The sequence below is a fragment of the Denticeps clupeoides genome, chromosome 2 (assembly GCF_900700375.1).
Source record: "Denticeps clupeoides chromosome 2, fDenClu1.1, whole genome shotgun sequence".
NCBI classification, from domain to species: Eukaryota; Metazoa; Chordata; class Actinopteri; order Clupeiformes; family Denticipitidae; genus Denticeps; species Denticeps clupeoides.
The window spans coordinates 4,160,985-4,178,312 of record NC_041708.1 but is presented as its reverse complement, the minus strand read 5'-3'; the positions used below and the strand labels follow the sequence as shown (position 1 = coordinate 4,178,312).

Below are 17,328 nucleotides of genomic sequence, written 5' to 3'. Positions count from 1 at the left end.
GCGCAGGGGTTTCCATTTCCAACAAAGACCATAAGCTGTGTACATGCCACATTTCGTCTCACAAAAAAAATAAAATAAATAAAAGATCATCCGCACGTATGTGTGTAGCGAACTGTTTGAATTCGGGCGCGAGTGTGTCTTGACTGCGACGTGCGAATGGCGCGACGCAGCCGCGTGTCCTGAACGCGCCCCTGTTGTCCTGTAAAACGCTGGGGTCGAACCCGCTGCTCCCTTATTGGTTCCGGCCCAATTCTGGGAAGAACGGCGCGCTGCAATTGGCTGCTCGTCCCGACTCGCGGTGTGGTCCATTAAATATAATCGTAGCGTGGGGACATATCCGAGGAAGTAGAATAGAGTCAAATATATCAAATACATCAAATATTGGTTTGCTTTAACGGTTTCCGTATTTTCATGAAACAGTGACATGGTGTGTGTATAGTTCTCCGAGCAGCAAAACAAAGCAATTGTTCGTCGTGTGCCGTCTTGTATGACATCATTATTCAGTTTACAGAGTTGGGAGAGAACAACCCCCAGTTCTCCTGGCACACCGCTACACATCAAGATGTTCCTTTCATTTAAAATAGTCCCTTCCTGAACTATTTCAGAGTTGTTGTTGCGAAGAGGAAAAGCCTTTATTTATTTCCACTATTGATTAGAACGTCAGCAGAAAGCTGTATATTATATTGTTAAACGTGTCCTCAGTTTAATATCATGTGATTCTGATGAAACATGAGGCGTTTGGAGTTAATCCTCCCGTAAATCCAATGGTTTCACGGCGCCGCCGTCTCTTTAAGGTTGCCCGGGGTTACCGCTTCCCTGTCAGAACGGGGCGCATTGACGTCACTCGTGCCCTCTGATTGGCTGCGGCTGGTTTCCGGTAGGGCAGCCGTCCAAGCGCGGAGCAGCGAGAGAGCCCGGAATTCGCGACGGCCCGCAGCACCGGAGATTAGACGCACACCGCGGCCGCGTCCGGTTCGAGGTGTCCGGTAAGGAGCCGCCGTCGTCTCCGCGCTGACGTCGCGGCGCGTGTTGGAGGACGTCGCTTCTCGCCCCGTCCGGTCGTTTGTTTATTTCACCGATCAAGATGGCGTCCCTAGACTGCGCGGCCCGTGTTGTTTTTTCGCTCCGCCGTCAACACGATCCCTTCGCAGCCCGCCTGTCAGCGGTCACGAAACGTAACAATGTCTGCGATCTGCGTATTTCCCGCGAAGGCGCAGCAAATAAAGCCATCGCTCAAATGTGCGGAGTTGTTTTCACGTAAACGGGCCACGATGTGGATGCTGATGGGCAGATATGACGCTGGCATGCAGCGGAGCTGGATACTCCAGAGCCCTCGCGGCTTTGACCACTTTCTTTTCACATGCAGCCCGGAAAAATCGAATCTGTGCATGATTCACATATACACTTTCAGTTATTTAGATGATAAAAAAAAAAAAAACTTGGGCTCCAACGCTTGAATGACTATTTAAGTGCAGGAACCAAGGCTGTGTAAAGATCTGCAGAAGATTACAAATGTTTTAGGAGTAGGTACGGTTTGTAGATCTGCATATTTAAAACCAAAAGCGAATCTGTGCTCCGCTCCACATCAGCCTGTGATCCCAATAAACGGATTATTATAGAGCCGACCCAGTCACGTCAACCAATATTTTATTTTTCCAGTTAGACTTTTGTGAACTTTGTCACTAGTTTGCATAGTAAAATGACCAAAATATCAAACATGTTTTTTTTTTTTTTAACCCAAGGTCAGAGGTCAAACGTTACAGGGCACCATGGCATCGGGCACTGGCAGCAGCGAGGAGGAGAACAGCCTGCGCGAGTGTGAGATGTATGTGCAGCGTCACAACATCCAGCAGCTGCTGAAGGACTGCATCGTGCAGCTGTGCACCTCCAGGCCGGAACGGCCCATGGCCTTCTTGCAGGAGTACTTCGAGAGGCTGGAGAAGGTATGCTAAAGTGAAGTGATTGTCACACGTGATACACAGCAGCACAGCACACGGTGCACACAGTGAAATTTGTCCTCTGCTTTGCTCAGTGGCACCTCAGTGGTACCTTGGCAGATCGGGATTCGAACCGGGAACCTTCTGATTACGGGGTCGCTTCCTTAACCGCTAGGCCACCACTGCCCCAGTTAAAGCTTACAGCACCTGGTATTCCCAGGCAGTCTCCCATCCAAGTACTAACCAGGCCCAAGCCTTCTTAGCTTCCGAGATCAGACGAGATCGGGCGTTCTTCAGCTGGTATGGCCGTAAGCCGTATGCGACCGTTTTACACGACGCCTTACATGGACGGTCATGGTTAATCGTCTTGCTCAGGGACACGATGGTAGTAAGTGGGGTTTGAACCTGGGACTTCTGGTTCATAGGCGAGTGTGACACCCGTTAGGCCACTACCACCCCAAGTATGAACGCACCTCACCTGGTGCTTTTTCAATAAATTTTCATTTTAATTATCAAGGAGGAAGCCAAGCAGATCCAGAATCAGCAGAAGGCCAGCTCCCGCTCGGACTCTCGGGAGGATGAGGTGTCCCCGCCCATGAACCCTGTTGTGAAGGGCCGCAGGCGACGGGGCGCCATCAGCGCCGAGGTCTACACGGAAGAGGACGCGGCCTCCTACGTGCGCAAAGTGCGTCTTCGCTCATTAATAAATACCTGCGGCAGACTGTAGCGACTGCTGACTTGATCTTTTTTTTTTTTGAAGGTCATACCCAAAGACTACAAAACGATGGCGGCCCTGGCTAAGGCTATAGAAAAGAATGTGCTGTTCTCACATCTGGACGATAACGAAAGGAGGTATGATCCTTGTTTGGGTGTCTGGATTAAACGCTGCATGTTATTGGTGATCCTGTGGATTTTTTTGGTCTTTTGAACACTGTGCCTTTCCACCCCCCTCAGTGACATCTTTGATGCCATGTTCCCCGTCACATACATTGCAGGAGAAATAGTTATTCAGCAAGGTGCGTTGCTTCTGATATTTTGTTATCCTGTTTTTTTTTTTTTTTTTTTTATTGTGATAAATTGATTTATTTTTTATATTGGGTTTTTTAATTACATTGAATTGGGTTATGTTTAAGTCTTTGCTTTCATGCAGGTGATGAGGGTGACAACTTCTACGTCATCGATCAGGGGGAAATGGATGTGAGTCAACTGGCAGTAACATTACATCCTTTTAATTCACAGAGCAGGAATGAGACGCGTTAGGTATTGCAGCTGTTGGAATTCATAAAATAATGGACATGGGAGGACTACATATGAAATGGAGTGGCAGTTTTTTTTTATACTCACTAAGAATATATGGGCTTTAGGAAAAAAATGTTAATTATTATTTCTGAACCAGTCCTTTTAAGCCCTTTCGTCCACTCCGGTTTGATAGGTGTATGTGAACAGTGAGTGGGTCACCAGCATCGGGGAGGGGGGCAGCTTTGGAGAGCTGGCCCTGATCTACGGCACCCCAAGGGCCGCCACGGTCCGAGCCAAGACCAATGTCAAGCTGTGGGGCATTGACCGTGACAGCTACAGGAGGATACTGATGGTGAGCAACGCTCACAAGCAGTTCATACTGCTAGTAGCGTAGTGGCTTCTTTTGTGTGACACCTTCTCCTCTCTCAGGGGAGTACTTTGAGGAAGAGGAAGATGTACGAAGAGTTCCTTAGCAAAGTGTCCATTTTAGGTGAGTGGGCCTTTTACTTTCATTTAGAGGTTTATTATTGTTTTTTTGTTTTTTTTGCTTTGCTTGATTTTTTTTTTTTTACATGTCCCTGTCCAACCAGAATCCCTGGATAAGTGGGAGCGGCTGACTGTGGCCGACGCCCTGGAACCCGTTCAATTTGAAGACGGACAGAAGATTGTTGTCCAGGGGGAACCAGGAGATGAATTCTTCATCATACTAGAGGTAAGGATGAGTTGGTTACCCTTGACGGGCTGGGACTGTAGGATTCGGTAAGCACAGCTTAAGACGTTCATTCTTTATGCAGGTCCTGTTACCTGTCGTTGCTGCCGTCTTCGTGTTTATCGAGCACGTTCTGCTCCACTTTTAAACCTAAACGTGTTCCTTCAAGGGTTGTGCAGCTGTACTGCAGCGCCGATCAGAGAATGAAGAATTTGTTGAAGTTGGGCGGTTAGGACCCTCCGATTACTTCGGTAAGTTAGGCTTCCAAAAATCTAGCGACATCATTAAATGGAATAATGTATCTCTGAGAACACTTTCAGGAAACGTTGTAAATACATAAAGCGAACGTAAACGACTAGCTGGCATTTTTTTATTAGCCACAAAGGCCCAAACCTGTTTGCTGTTGAACAAGACACATGATGTGTGTGGTTCGGACATTGTCATTCACTCTGTGTGCTTCAAGGGGTTGGGTGTCATTTCCAAAAATTGCCAGAAATGATGCAGTGAATCTGCAGTGTGGTAGACCAGGGGTTGACATTTTGATGAAGCCTGTATGTAAAGTTTGCCGTTCATTTAGTTACACTCACAGTAGATGTTGTTCCATTTCAATTCAACAACATCTCAGTTTTCTAATGCTTTTGGAGACCACAAGGTCAAATTCTAATTTTATTTGTCACATACATAGTCATACACGGTATGATGTGCAGTGAAATGCTTTTAGCGACTGCTACAGACCACGGTATTGCAAATGTATACAATGAAAACCAATATGCAAATATTGCTAACATAACCAAATATTACACTTTTCCGTCTTTAACATAAAATATGTGTAACTGGTAGGGTGAAGGTGTGCAAATGAGTGAAAGACAATGTTTAAAAAAAAAAAAAAAAGCAGTAAAGTAAAAAGCACAAAGTGGCTTATTGCAAAGGTCTGTAAAATGCATGTATAAAATAAGTCAGCCTCATGTGCTCCGTTAAATTTGCTGATTCGTAACACAGACAGCTGACACTGAATGCTGTTTTTCAACGGAGAATATTATTTCTGTGCTTTACTGATTTAATTTAATTGATTTATTTCTTGCATCGCAGGAGAAATTGCCTTGCTAATGAACCGCCCTCGCGCCGCCACGGTGGTCGCTCGAGGCCCGCTGAAGTGCGTGAAGCTGGACCGGCCACGGTTCGAAAGAGTCCTGGGGCCCTGCTCCGACATCTTGAAGCGGAACATCCAACAGTACAACAGCTTCGTGTCGTTGTCAGTCTAAGTATCTTCTTGTCCCCCGTCGTCACCCCCCCCCCTCCCTCGAAAAAAACCTCATATTACAGGGTCCACAACAGCGTTTGCTTTATTTGCTCACCGTCACCTATTTGTGTTGCGCAGTCACTATTTTGAAACAAGCTACACACTTGAATTGAAAAATCATTTTTGGGCACCCGCTTCGTAAGGATTGTGACACTGGGACTTTTGCTTTTCCATTAAACAGTGTTTTTAAAAGAGGTTAACAACAAGTAGACAATCAAATTTCTGATTTTAAGTATTTCACGTGCTGAAGGGATTTCTGCACCTTTTTCTTGATTTTTTTTTTTGTGAGAAACCAAAAGGCAGGTTTAAATGAGACTGTGTCACCTGAGAGAGGGAGAGAAAGTCTATTGAAAGAATAAAAAAGGGGGGAATAACGTACACACAACTTGCAGCCTTAATGTTAACCCTTTGTTTGCCCCTTGAGGCATGAACGTAGAGGTCCATGAACACATCCTTAGATGTAGAAAAGCGATGTTACTTTATGACATGGACATTTTATGAGAGTGCTTTTATTGCTGCAGAGTACACGGCGTAAATATATAGATCTTACTTGGTCTGATTGTTCAAAGGCGTCTAAATGTCTACAGATCAGCCGACCGCATTGCGTAAGATTTTTTTCCGTAAGTTAGACGTTTTTTTTTTTTAAGGGAAGTTTTGAATTATTTGGTTAGCGTTTGGTTTGAGTTCTAGAATTGCGGTGGTAGTAAAAGATGAGGCAAAAAACACTGTCTCACCGCCCATAACAAAAAAATAAACAGTTTGAGACCAAATCTTGAGTAACTTTTTTCAGTATTTGGTGTAAGTATGAATCTTATGAATACTGTACCTCCATGTTTTTTTTTGGTTTTGGTTTGTTTCTTACTTTGTTTGTTTCCTTTTTTTTTTAAAGTAAATTCTTCCTTAGGAGTGCCATAACTGGTTGCCAGCAAACCAAGTTACTGTACATTTAGTAGCGGTATTACAAAGTGGGTATTGTGTAAAATATAAAAACAAAGAATAAGCTTGAGTTTGAGCAGTTTATCTAACCCCAGAGAGAAATGTCTACGGTACTAATGAATCTATATTGACTGAATGATTGCTGAAGAGACGTGTCTGATTTTGACTTTCTGTACTTTCTGGTGTTTTCTATGAACAGCATCCGTGTTTGCTTTGTTAATGCCATACATCAATATATATGTGCTGCGAGCAAGACCAGAAAAAGACTGGTGCTGTATTTGCGAAGCTTGCTTAAATAGTTTAAATTAGAAGCGAACCTAATTAGATGCTTAATTCGATCTTATATTATTATTATTATTATTTTGTTTATACTTACATCTGAACAATTTATAGTATAACGACACAATTGCTGTTTTGTCCATATGACCTGCCATCACCTCTTGGCTGTTTGCTGAAGTTCAAGGGCGCCAAAGGAGGCCCTCCACCCTGGCTGTCACGTTCTGCTGCATTTTTAAACGTTTCTGGACGATGAGTGGGCCGTGTGGGGTGTACATCTGTATGCACCAAACTGATGAACATAGTTTGCCTTAGCTTCTGTTACTGAGGAGAGGACTCTCCCGCTAGCGTGACCAGCGGCAAGGTTTGATTTTTACTTTATTTTACATTTGTGTGGCCTGCAGTTTATCTAACTGAAGGACAAAAAAAAAAAAAAGACCATTTCTTTCATTGTTTAATTTCTTTTTCTCTCCCCTGTTATACCTGATGTCTGTACAATGCTTGGTTTATTGTATGTGTGCTCAGACTATAGCCCTTTTTGGTATAGTTTCTCCAAACAGCAGTTTAAGCAATAAAATTGTGTTATTGAATCTGCCTAGGACTGCTTCTGTATCACACCGATTATGGCCAGACGTCCACATGATTCGGCGTCATCAGGTCTTCTTCCATTTTGCCACGGTCCAGTTCTGACACAGTGACTTGTCACATGCATCAATGAAATTTGGGACTCCACTGCCCAATTCAAATGTTACTCATTTGTCCTAATCACGATCAGTCAGTGTGACCATTTTACTTTTCTGTGGTTTTAATGTCGTGACTCGCGGTTACACCAGCATGGGCTACGTTTGTTGGGCATCTTATCTCCCTTTATCAGTACTCGGCGTATGAAGCACACTTGCAGTGGAGAAGATATCTGGTCAGCAGATGGCAGTACAAGGCAAATTCTATAATTAAATGATAAAAAAAGAGCCCAAAAAAGGATAAAATCTAACAATGAAATACAATTCTTATCTTATTCACAATGCAAATCCTAATAAAACAGTCATGAAGAGAAATAAAATATTTTCTTACTGACTAGCTGACTACTTTTATATGGTTATGATAAATAATCTAGTTTTAAAACCAAAAGAACAAGTGGCCATTTCTCACTGCATTGACACAATCTGATTTCTTCGTTTTTTTAGAAAGGTTTCTTATTTTTAGAATTCTGTTTTCTAGTACAATGCCTAATATGGATGTGAAAGATTTTATTATAGGTGAAAGCCTATTTGGAGTGTAATCTTCCCTGTGGCGTACAAACTTTTGATTTAATAAGACTTTTTGGATTTTCTGCCAGTCTCACCTTATAAAATAGGCCAGTTTTTGGTCTGTCTTCTTTATAAGGAAGCAAGAGTTCCAAGACAAAGCAAGCCTTTGTTCAGTTTTGTTCCGCAATCTTGAATTTACTGTCATCCTCCATCACAAACACACACATTCTGATACCATATTGTGAAAAAAACCTCAAATCCACGTCTGAAGAACCACGGTTCAGGACAAGCTTGGACAAAGTCTGTGCAACAGCATGGGCCACCCGCGTCATGTGACTGTTCATGCTGCGGCTCCACATGAAAGCCCTGCAGCACCTTGTTGGAAGAGACAACCGGCTAGTGAGGTGTCTGGAAAACAAAGCCATAAACCGGCGGCGGCAGCGGGCTTTTAAGGAGGCGAGTGTTTCTGTGCGCAGATGAGCCGCTGAGGGCCCTGCACGGATCCGTGACCTCTTTATTTTTGCTTCGCTCGCAGTCGTCAAGAAGCTGTAAACACTTGTGGTCTGGAAATCCGGGCCCGAGTGCAGAACGGGTTCCGTTCCAGGCCTTCATTTGATGACACCGCAGATGTTAAGATGCTAGTGGTCTCTCCACGGTGCCACATCTTCAACGGTAGTGCTCAGATTTAGGATATGTGGTCTAGACCTTACAGAGGGGCCGCAGGTTTGGAACAAATCGTGATTGGTGCTTGGACTGTCTCATTTGACTCAGATGACTTCCAGTGCTTTTCTTCTTCATCCTCCTCGACCATCACCTGCTCTCCTTTGTCTGCCGAGGCGTGGCACCTCGCAGCGTCTCCACAAAGTCCATCACCACTACCCCCTGTTCCCCCAGCCGCTTGACACACCGCTGCACCGCCCGCAGGACACGCCCCAGCCTGCGATCCAGGGCCAGCAGGTGAGGCTCGGTGAGGACGGGCCAGAGCGGGTCGAGGGTCAGGGATTCCCGCATCACGTCACTGAGCCGGTACTGAGGCCGGGCCAGCAGCCTCAACCGTAGCAGGGTGGACTGTTTGATCCTGCCCGAGGAACACACCCATCCAACCAAAACAAGGAAAGACGTTACACCCGCGTGTCAAGCACTAAAAACCAACACACCCTGTCCAGAGTTTTAAAGCACAAATTACATTGCCATGGCTGTGATGATAAATAGCCAGTTCCCTAGGCAACAGGCTGTTGGAAACAACATCCAATGATCTCATCCAATCCAGAGTATGGACCATCTAATATCCAATGATCAGAAATACAGTTTTCATACATTCCATTCTGATTTACACTCACATGCAACACTGAGTCAGAGGGGCCAAGATGGACATTTCATCATGAGAGTGTCTTCCAAATCTGAAAAACACACATTTTAAATTTCCAGCAAAAGAACTCAAAAGGAACAGAGCATGAATAATTAACACACACTCACACACCCTCTTGCATTGTCAAAGTGAAGGAGGAAACCGGCATCGCCAAACTTGGTGAAGATTTCGTAATGGTGACGGTCCATGTTGCCTGAAACAGAATGGTGACACAGTACCAAACTGAAAAGAATCTGAGTTGTAGGCCTCAAAATGTCTCTTAATACAATAAGAATGTAACACTAAAGTTTTTGGGGGATTTTGGGAAATGATGGGTATATGTATTTAATGTGACTACATTCTAATAATTGTCTAATAAAATGTCTGAAACCTTAAAAAAAGAAACTGGTCAAAGTTAGTTACCCATGAGGAAGTCAAATATGGCCATGTCGATAATATTGAGCAGCCTGTTGCCCAAATTGTATGGGTACATCTTCTTAACTGTGTCACAATAGGACGGATTGACCTCCCATCTGTGAAGGGGACATTGTTGTAATTGGGACACACATATCACGTACCAGTGCTATCATTCACAGCCAGTGTGTGATCTTCTGTTGAACGAACAGAGCAGTTATTATACCAGCAAACACTGGTTCATTGCTTTAAACAAGCTTAGTTTTCTATGTGCTGTTAGTCTGTGTCATATTTCATTTCAGCCAAAAGGTGCTTTTCTTCCTTCAGGCACCATTTGTATATTGAGGAAACATAGGTTAGAATGCAACCAGTCAGGTACAATGACGTCTGGCCGTCACTGGGATCGGATATCAGTCCCATGGGCTTTGTTCACAATGTGCGCTGACGATGCAGTGGCGTCATCAAACGCCACCCAAAGGAAATTTTATAACGCATACCGACACCAAGAGCCCAACTTTGGTGCACGGGGCGTGTTCACTAATTGTGTCTTCTAGGTTTAAAGAAATGAACAGACAGGAACCTGAATGGATGGCTGCTAGTTATCTGTATTTTAGAGGAGAGGAACAAACTACCCGGCCAGCTATTTTGATTAACTTTAAATATGTTTTATAAAAAGAGCCAGTAAATGTTCACTCATCTCACTTCCTGTCACATTTTTCCAATCATTTGTATTCATCCAACTTCCACAGAAACAATGGGTCAGCAAGTCAACTTACTCCTGTCGGCCTGTAAAGGTGTAGGAGCGGGTCCAGGGGTTTGGGATGGAGATTCGGGGGGAGATGCTCAGTCCGGGGAGGTAGGCTGACATCGAGCCCTCCAGCAGGTCTGGCTGACCACACACTGCGTATTCGGTTTTACATACGTACAGGCACTTAGCGAAAAAGCAGGTGTTGTTGGCTGGTTGAGAGATTTTTGAGAAGGGAAAAAACTATTTAGCGCCTAAATGATGAGAACTGGCAATAGCAGTAACAAAGGTTGTCTGCTACAGGCAATTTCTTTCATTTCTTTAAACAGCATTTATGCAGCGAAAACTATCACAATGTTTTACGTGCACATTTCTCCAAGACCCGACCCTGTTCCTTGTAGTCCGCTATCCTACAGTACATCCTACTTATCAACCAGGAGCTAGAATGTAGAAGCTTGCAAGAATAATGCTAAAATTGCTCACTAGGGCCTTAATTGAAGATAGCAACATCTTCACACTCTGTCAACATTGCCTCATGTCTATGCCATCGTCCATGGCCACACATACTAACCTGGCGAAGTGAAGAAGACACTCCGAAGGTCATCATTACGAGTGGCCTGCAATATTTCTCCTGTCACATTCACGAATCTCCCAACCACTGGCGGAACTCTCCGGAAATCTAGAACCCTGAAATGGATTACATTTACATTTACAGCATTTATCAGACGCCCTTATCCAGAGCAAATCAGTAGTTACAGGGACAGTTTCCCTGGAGCAACTTAGGGTTAAGTGTCTTGCTCAGGGACACAATGGTAGTAAGTGGGATTTGAACCTGGGTCTTCTGGTTCATAGGCGAGTGTGTTACCCACTAGGCTACTACCACCACATTCAACATAGACATACACGCAAATTCCTTGACAGAAATTTAACGCCTGGGTCTTGAAGTTGCCTTGAAGACACACAGTAATGCTTATCCTTGGTCGGCTTTCACCCAACCACCAATGTGCGTTGGATGTGCAGATTCCGATGCGTTGCCCCAGCTCGGCTAATTACAATCCCAATCCCAAGACGCCCGCCATTGCCCTCAAATGTCTTCATCTAAGCCACAAATGACATGGTGGAAACCACAGGCTGTCCCTACCAACTTCAGTCAACAAGATTCTGTGAATCTGACATAATAAAGTGTGTCCTGATGGCATTATATTAAGATGAAATTGCAAGAAATTGAATGAAAAATAACTTAAAGCACAAGCTTTAACAATAATTACACAACTTTTTGAATGGTTGTTATGAGAAGGTATAGTTTCATAACTGATTTATTGTTACGCTGTTGAATATTACATTCAATAACCAGCCAGAACTATTGGTTGAGCATGGATGGCCAACAGCCACAACTGCAATAGCAGCAGAAATCCTAAACTGCCAATCATGCAGAACTCCAGCAGCCAATCAGCGTTCAATGAAGAATACTGCCTACCAGCTACACCCACTTGTTAACATGTAATGTGTCCCGGCCACAGCCCACCTGTCCAAATGAAAAGCAGCGATCTCTGCATTGTGCCTCTGGAAGTCGACAAAGTAAAAGAAGTCCTCAGGGGTTTCCTGGTTTCTCTCCTGCCTGAGACAGAGGGTGGTTAGGATGGACCCACACTCACGTTTTACTGCTGACTCATTATAAGCAGCAAACGTACTGATGACTGTGTTGACCAATTGTTTACGAGTGAAGTTATCCTTACCGCATAGGTTTAAACATGGCCTTGCCAAAGTCCTGGAACTTGAGGGCGAGCTTCAGATGATGCCCACTCGGTTTGACCACTGTGAACCGGACACAGAGCAGATGTGGTAGTGACTCAGCCGGGCGGAAATTCAATAGGCTAAATATGCTTTGTTGTATTCGCACAGCTGAGCTGCTTTTGCTCCATATCCGGTCTACTTAATTAAAGTATTTCCTCTTCCGTTGATTGTAGTAACACATCAGACTTTGCTTTCGTTGCCGATGCGACCAAAAGTCTAGCCTCCATTTCACCTCCTCATTATCCATTTTCCATTTTGCTCCAATCGAAATGTATCACCTGACCATTTATCATGCAAATGGTATACTGTATAAATTTCTTTAGACTGCATTTAGACTGCCTTCAAAGACAGCCTTTAAATAACCTTAATTTGTGAGATGCAACATAATGTTACACAGCTGCTGCTAAGATTTTAGTTCTGTTGCATCTTCACCAAATTTAAGGCTTTTTTTTTTTTTGAGCTTAATTATAGTGGGATGGTTTTTTTTTTGCGTTTTCTTCTTTATTGCGTAACGAGCTCCGTGCTTCACTCGTAGCGCAGTCAGTGGTGTGCACATGGCTTTGTCGGGACTCATGGCATGCCTTGGCAGGCCTCCTTGAACCCCAAAACCACATCTCCAAATGCCTCGCACTGACCTAGCCTGGGCTCTTTTATCAAAAATAAGTTTACAGTGCATCACAAAAAAAGAAAATTATTCATTTAAATTAGCAGAAAGCAGAGAGGCCATCGTCTGTTGCATTGGCAAAAGCAGCGTTTTGAGAGCTGCCTTTTTTTCTCCCCCTGCTTGCTTGGCAGCGACTGCTGAAGCTGTGGTTTTTAACAGCCTGTTTGTTTGGAGGGAGATGTGGCAGGAGGAGAGCTGCACATGCTGGAATTTGTCGGAGGAGCCTCCCCTCACTCGGGAGCGATTGGCTTTTTTGCGGGCCCTGATGTTTGTTGCTGTTAGGGGCTTACGCCCACCGCCGAACAAGTGGGCCGCACCACCGGCCCGGCTGCCAGCTCACGGAGACGCGGCTCACAGCGGGGAATGGCCGCCTTCGAAACAATCGGAACCTTCTGCATGCGCCTCCGGGCTACGAATTCTTATGAGGATCTGATGCTAAATTAAACCCGATGGTAATTTATGGTGCTGGAAGCAGATGAAAACAAATACTTCAGAACAGAATGGAACAGAAGGAACAGAATGCTTGTTTGACTCTGAATGCGAAAGGGCAAAACGAGAATCCAGAAAGAAATGGGAATCTTGTCCAGAATCCCAGTGCAATGGACCGAATATAGTTAACTGCTCAAGAACACACTCTGTTCAGCCTAAAATGCAACAATTGGCACATCATGTGTTCATCCACAAAGTGCCACTTTTTAGCACTGTGCTCTGGACAGAGCATCTGCTGAGTGACTATAGCAAAGAACGCTAGTAACTGCTGCTTCATATGTTGATAGCCAAGTTTATTGCTAGCTAAAACTGGTAATTGGACAGTTTTAATGTAAGAAAAGAATTCTCAACTCTGATTGGCAACTAGGTGCATTAAAACTCGATAAATAAATGTGCTAGTTCCAAGGTTGTAAGGCAATCAGTGTTGTGGATTTTGCCTTATGCATAGTACAAAGACACAAAAACATGGACAAAAAGGTCTAGCGCCCCTGCTGGGGTACAGTTGCAGTACAGCAGGTAGTTTCATTCAATAAGTTTACTTTTATAAATGCTGAACTACATTTCATGTGAAGTCTTGATGATTACAAGTCTCAAATGATTACAATTAGAATAGTACATATGAATACATCAAACAGAATTGTCCAAAACACTATACATGTTTCGGGCTCAATTTATACTGTTACTACGCTTATCAGATGGCTTTATCCAGAGAGTTTGAACCCCATTTGCTACCATTGTGTCCCTGTGCAAGACACTTAACCCTGAGTGTCTCCAGGGGGACTGTCCCTGTAACTACTGATTGTAAGTCTCTCTGGATAAGGGCGTCTGATGAATGTTGCAAATGAAAACTTGTGTCTTTGCGTTTCTGATTTATAGGCAAGTGTGTTATATATTTTGACCATATTTTCACTTATATGTTGAAATGGACAAGAATTTAGCTCCATGTTTAGCTAGCATCCCCATGTGTTTCAGTGAGGAAAGTGATCTTTTTCTTTTTGTTTAGTGAGCTCAATGGAGAGACCTCAGAATTAACGGTTCAGACCAGCTCTGTAGACTGTATTTTACTATAAACCTACCTTGAGAACAGTCACAGAGCCCTTTCAGCGCCTTCTCATCTTGGGTGTAATCTGGCAAAAGAAAAATAGTCACACATTAAAATGTTACCAATTAATAATCAATCAATCATTATCAATTAAAAACACAATTTCCACCCTGGTCTTTTATAATTTTCTCATTTTGTTTAAGAAATTGAATACTTACATGGATCCTCAGCCATTTCCCTGAATCTTAAAATTGGATTTGAATGAAAATGCAAAATCGAATGTGAGAATAAGGAACGACTTCTATCACCTGCACTTATCACAGGAGTATTCTGCATGTCCTTGATGAGTTGGGCGATGTTGGGGTCATTTCGCGCATATAGGGCATAGCGGTTGATGCCCAAGTGGAATTTAAACCAGCTGGCACCAGGGTCAAATGTCACCCGTTGTTCATGTACAGAGATATTTGCCACTGCCGCTGCGACGCTGTAGAACTTCTGTTGTCTGGAGAGAACAGAGATCATTTTTTATTATTTTAGATTTTTATTATTTTCCAACTGCCAACCAGTATATCAAAAAGGTTTTTTAAATTGAAAAATGTAAACCATAAAACATATATATATACATATGTGTGTGTGTGTGTGTATATATATATATATATATATATATATATATATATTAGTAAATTAAATAAATCTGGTCTTGCAATTAGCAATTTTTTAAAAGTATTTCTTAATGTTTAGACAATTGCCATAATTTTTTTAATTTTGTGCGTCCAATTTCAGTCTGAACAACACACTCACAAGCAAACACTCATTAAAAGCGCCCTGGAATTCATGCATGTCAGCTGACTGAATTCGCTGAACCTGAATCAGGTCATTCATGACGGACTAATACTGATAGAATGCTCTCATAATATTTGTACATAGCTAGAGTAATTGCGTCGCTCTGACGCTCGGCCAGGATCTCGTCCTGAAGCAACATGGTGGTGTGTAATCAGTCTCGGGTGGACGGCGAAGCCGCGTTTCGGCGCGTGGGCAGCCCTCGGTCAGGTTTAAGTAAACTGACAGATGATGGGGAGGGGGAGGAAGTCCCGAGCAGGTTATTAATCTGTTGGTGTGTGAGTTCCATGCAATCAGCAGCAACCGCAAGAGCGGTAAAGGGGATTGCACAAGGAGTCTGACACACACACACACACACACACACACACACAGCTGAAATAACCTTACTTCCTCCTCCGCACTGCTCCACACACACTCACATTAGTATCTTGTGCAATTTAGCATTTCTCTCCCTGTGAGACACACAAAGCCCTAGGGCACCAATTACAGAGGGCAGAATTTAGTCTCCCGCCGGGGGCGGTGTAAATCTCATACCCACCTGTCCGATATTTGAAAGCCCAGGCGTCACCTCTCCAGACCAGAGCAACTGTATGTCGGCAAAACCTGCAGATTTCATATTCTGCCCGACTGTTTTAAAAAGTTCTAAACTGCGAGCTTGTCAAGCCTCTTTTTTTTACATTTTGTCCGGGTTTCTTTGATTGGTCTCCCGTTTTTACATAAACTCTCCTGAGAGTAAGGGGTTAAGGAAAAAAAAGCGATCGTGACGACTTTGCTGCAGAAGTGAATCACTTTCAAACTAGATTTTCCACCTCCAGACACGCAGGTCTTATAACATGGTTCTTTGTTCTCTGGAGGGTCCTAAAGTGGAACGAGAAGGAGTTCAATAACCCACCTCTCCCAGCGCAACACCTTCCTCCTGTAGTAGCTCATCAGCTCCTCCGACTGGAGCAGGATCTCTTCTGGTCCCACCTCTGGAAGCCCAATGCTGTAGAGGGGGTGGGCGAACAGCCGCTCAAGCTTGGAACCCGAGTCAAGGGTGCCTATGGATACGTTGGAGCCCCATGGCTCCGAGGACCTGTCACTCTCGCTGCCGTTGGCCCCCCTGCAAGCGCAGCCGTCCCTCTGTGGCTGCCGGTACCACTCCCTCAGCCTGGGCAGCAGTACGAAGTACACGTCCGCCGCCAAGATGAACGCCAAGCTGGAGGCCACCAGGAGCCTGTCGCGTCTCATGTCCCGGGTCGGTGGGACGCGGGTCCCCGTGCGCGTTGGATGAAGTCCTCCTGCCTGGCTGAGTCCTCCACTCAGAGGGTCCTTCTCCTCCAGAACATTTCCAAGCGTGTCCTTCTGTGAACTACGTCCGCCTCACAATCGGATCCAACGCCTCACACCTGGTTGGCCCCGCTCCTCTGTGCGTGTGTTTGTTTGTGTGTGTGTGTGTGTGTGTGTGTGTGTGTGTGTACGCTCGGCTGACTCAAGCTGTGGTCTGGAGCTGCTGTGCCGTCTGAGCTGCACTGCTGTCTGGGAGGCAGCGCGTTCGCAGCGCTCCTGGGCAACGCTCCAGCTGTACCTTCCCACTTCCCATGTCTCACACACACACACACACACGCTCGCATGTTAGCACATTGCAAGTGCCTGTGCCCACAGGCGAAAACGCAATGTGTACACTTCTCTCTTTTCGAACCATCAACAGATCGCCTTTCTTCCCTTTTCTCAAGGATGAGCATCAGATTTGAATCCCTCCGGAAGGATTAAGGATACGGAAACCAAATGTAAAAAAAAGGAAAAAGAATCGGACAGACAGTAGAGCGAGCCTGTCCCCGGACTGCATCTGTCGCTCCTGATGTGGTATTCTAGAACATCTGTCGGTTAGACGGGTGCGCTGAGCCTCGGCGGCACCGCGTTTCCGATGTCCTGTGCCATTTTCACAGGTTTTATTTTATTTTTTGGTAAATTTCCCTACTTCCAAGAAAACAGAGAGCGAGACTGGGAAAAAGCCCAACTATATTCAGCGTCCCTGCGCTGCTGTCACCTCGCAGGACAGAAAGCGGACACATAAATCAGCCCGGGTGTTCAGAACAATGGCAGTGGGTTTGAAGGAGAAACCAACAGTGAGTGTCAATTAAGCCACTTAAGCAATTGCAACTGTCGACGGCAACTTGCCGCAACAATTGCGTCCAGATGTCGTGCATCTGGATGTTCACTTACGCACTACACATTCTGGGTCGGACCCGGTCGTCTGTCATTGCAGAGTACGCCGCCTGACAGCCGCTGTCAGCTGGCCAAGTTGGAGGAAGGCGTCGAACTGCCGCAAGCGGCCATGGCGGCCTGGTGCAATGCCCCACAAAGCT

The 17,328-nt window shown here is 44.7% G+C and overlaps 2 protein-coding genes and 1 non-coding gene across 3 annotated transcripts; 1 reads left to right on the top strand and 2 right to left on the bottom strand.

The window, feature by feature from the left end:
* The first annotated feature begins 863 nt into the window (after positions 1 to 863).
* Positions 864 to 6,987, top strand: prkar1ab (protein kinase, cAMP-dependent, regulatory, type I, alpha (tissue specific extinguisher 1) b). Its single transcript, XM_028966959.1, has 11 exons — positions 864 to 986; positions 1,743 to 1,943; positions 2,455 to 2,622; positions 2,698 to 2,789; positions 2,892 to 2,953; positions 3,088 to 3,134; positions 3,370 to 3,528; positions 3,606 to 3,666; positions 3,767 to 3,888; positions 4,055 to 4,136; positions 4,975 to 6,987. The coding sequence occupies exons 2-11, from the start codon at positions 1,770 to 1,772 to the stop codon at positions 5,145 to 5,147; spliced, it is 1,140 nt and encodes a 379-aa protein (XP_028822792.1). The 5' UTR covers positions 864 to 986; positions 1,743 to 1,769; the 3' UTR covers positions 5,148 to 6,987.
* On the bottom strand, positions 2,133 to 2,251 carry LOC114785035 (5S ribosomal RNA). Its single transcript, XR_003749007.1, has one exon. It is a non-coding gene; the product is annotated as a 5S ribosomal RNA (ribosomal RNA).
* fam20a (FAM20A golgi associated secretory pathway pseudokinase) lies at positions 6,560 to 16,801 on the bottom strand. The gene is made up of 11 exons (XM_028966958.1): positions 15,873 to 16,801; positions 14,449 to 14,642; positions 14,175 to 14,225; positions 11,888 to 11,966; positions 11,677 to 11,769; positions 10,723 to 10,838; positions 10,183 to 10,363; positions 9,416 to 9,525; positions 9,125 to 9,206; positions 8,985 to 9,044; positions 6,560 to 8,722 (listed from the first exon to the last, which is right to left on the bottom strand). Exons 1-11 carry the CDS (start codon positions 16,208 to 16,210, stop codon positions 8,455 to 8,457), a joined length of 1,572 nt encoding a protein of 523 aa, XP_028822791.1. The 5' UTR covers positions 16,211 to 16,801; the 3' UTR covers positions 6,560 to 8,454.
* Positions 16,802 to 17,328: the final 527 nt, after the last annotated feature.

Bases quoted from the DNA above. Each gene is read 5' to 3' on its own strand.
- prkar1ab (XM_028966959.1), top strand. From the start codon at position 1,770: ATGGCATCGGGCACTGGCAGCAGCGAGGAGGAGAACAGCCTGCGCGAG. The intron at 1,944-2,454 runs GTATGCTAAAGT...TTAATTATCAAG, and splicing joins ACTTCGAGAGGCTGGAGAAG to GAGGAAGCCAAGCAGATCCA. The intron at 3,135-3,369 runs GTGAGTCAACTG...CCGGTTTGATAG, and splicing joins TCGATCAGGGGGAAATGGAT to GTGTATGTGAACAGTGAGTG.
- fam20a (XM_028966958.1), bottom strand. From the start codon at position 16,210: ATGAGACGCGACAGGCTCCTGGTGGCCTCCAGCTTGGCGTTCATCTTG. The intron at 14,643-15,872 runs GTGGGTTATTGA...TGTTCTCTCCAG, and splicing joins AAGGTGTTGCGCTGGGAGAG to ACAACAGAAGTTCTACAGCG. The intron at 9,207-9,415 runs GTAACTAACTTT...ATTCTGTTTCAG, and splicing joins CATATTTGACTTCCTCATGG to GCAACATGGACCGTCACCAT.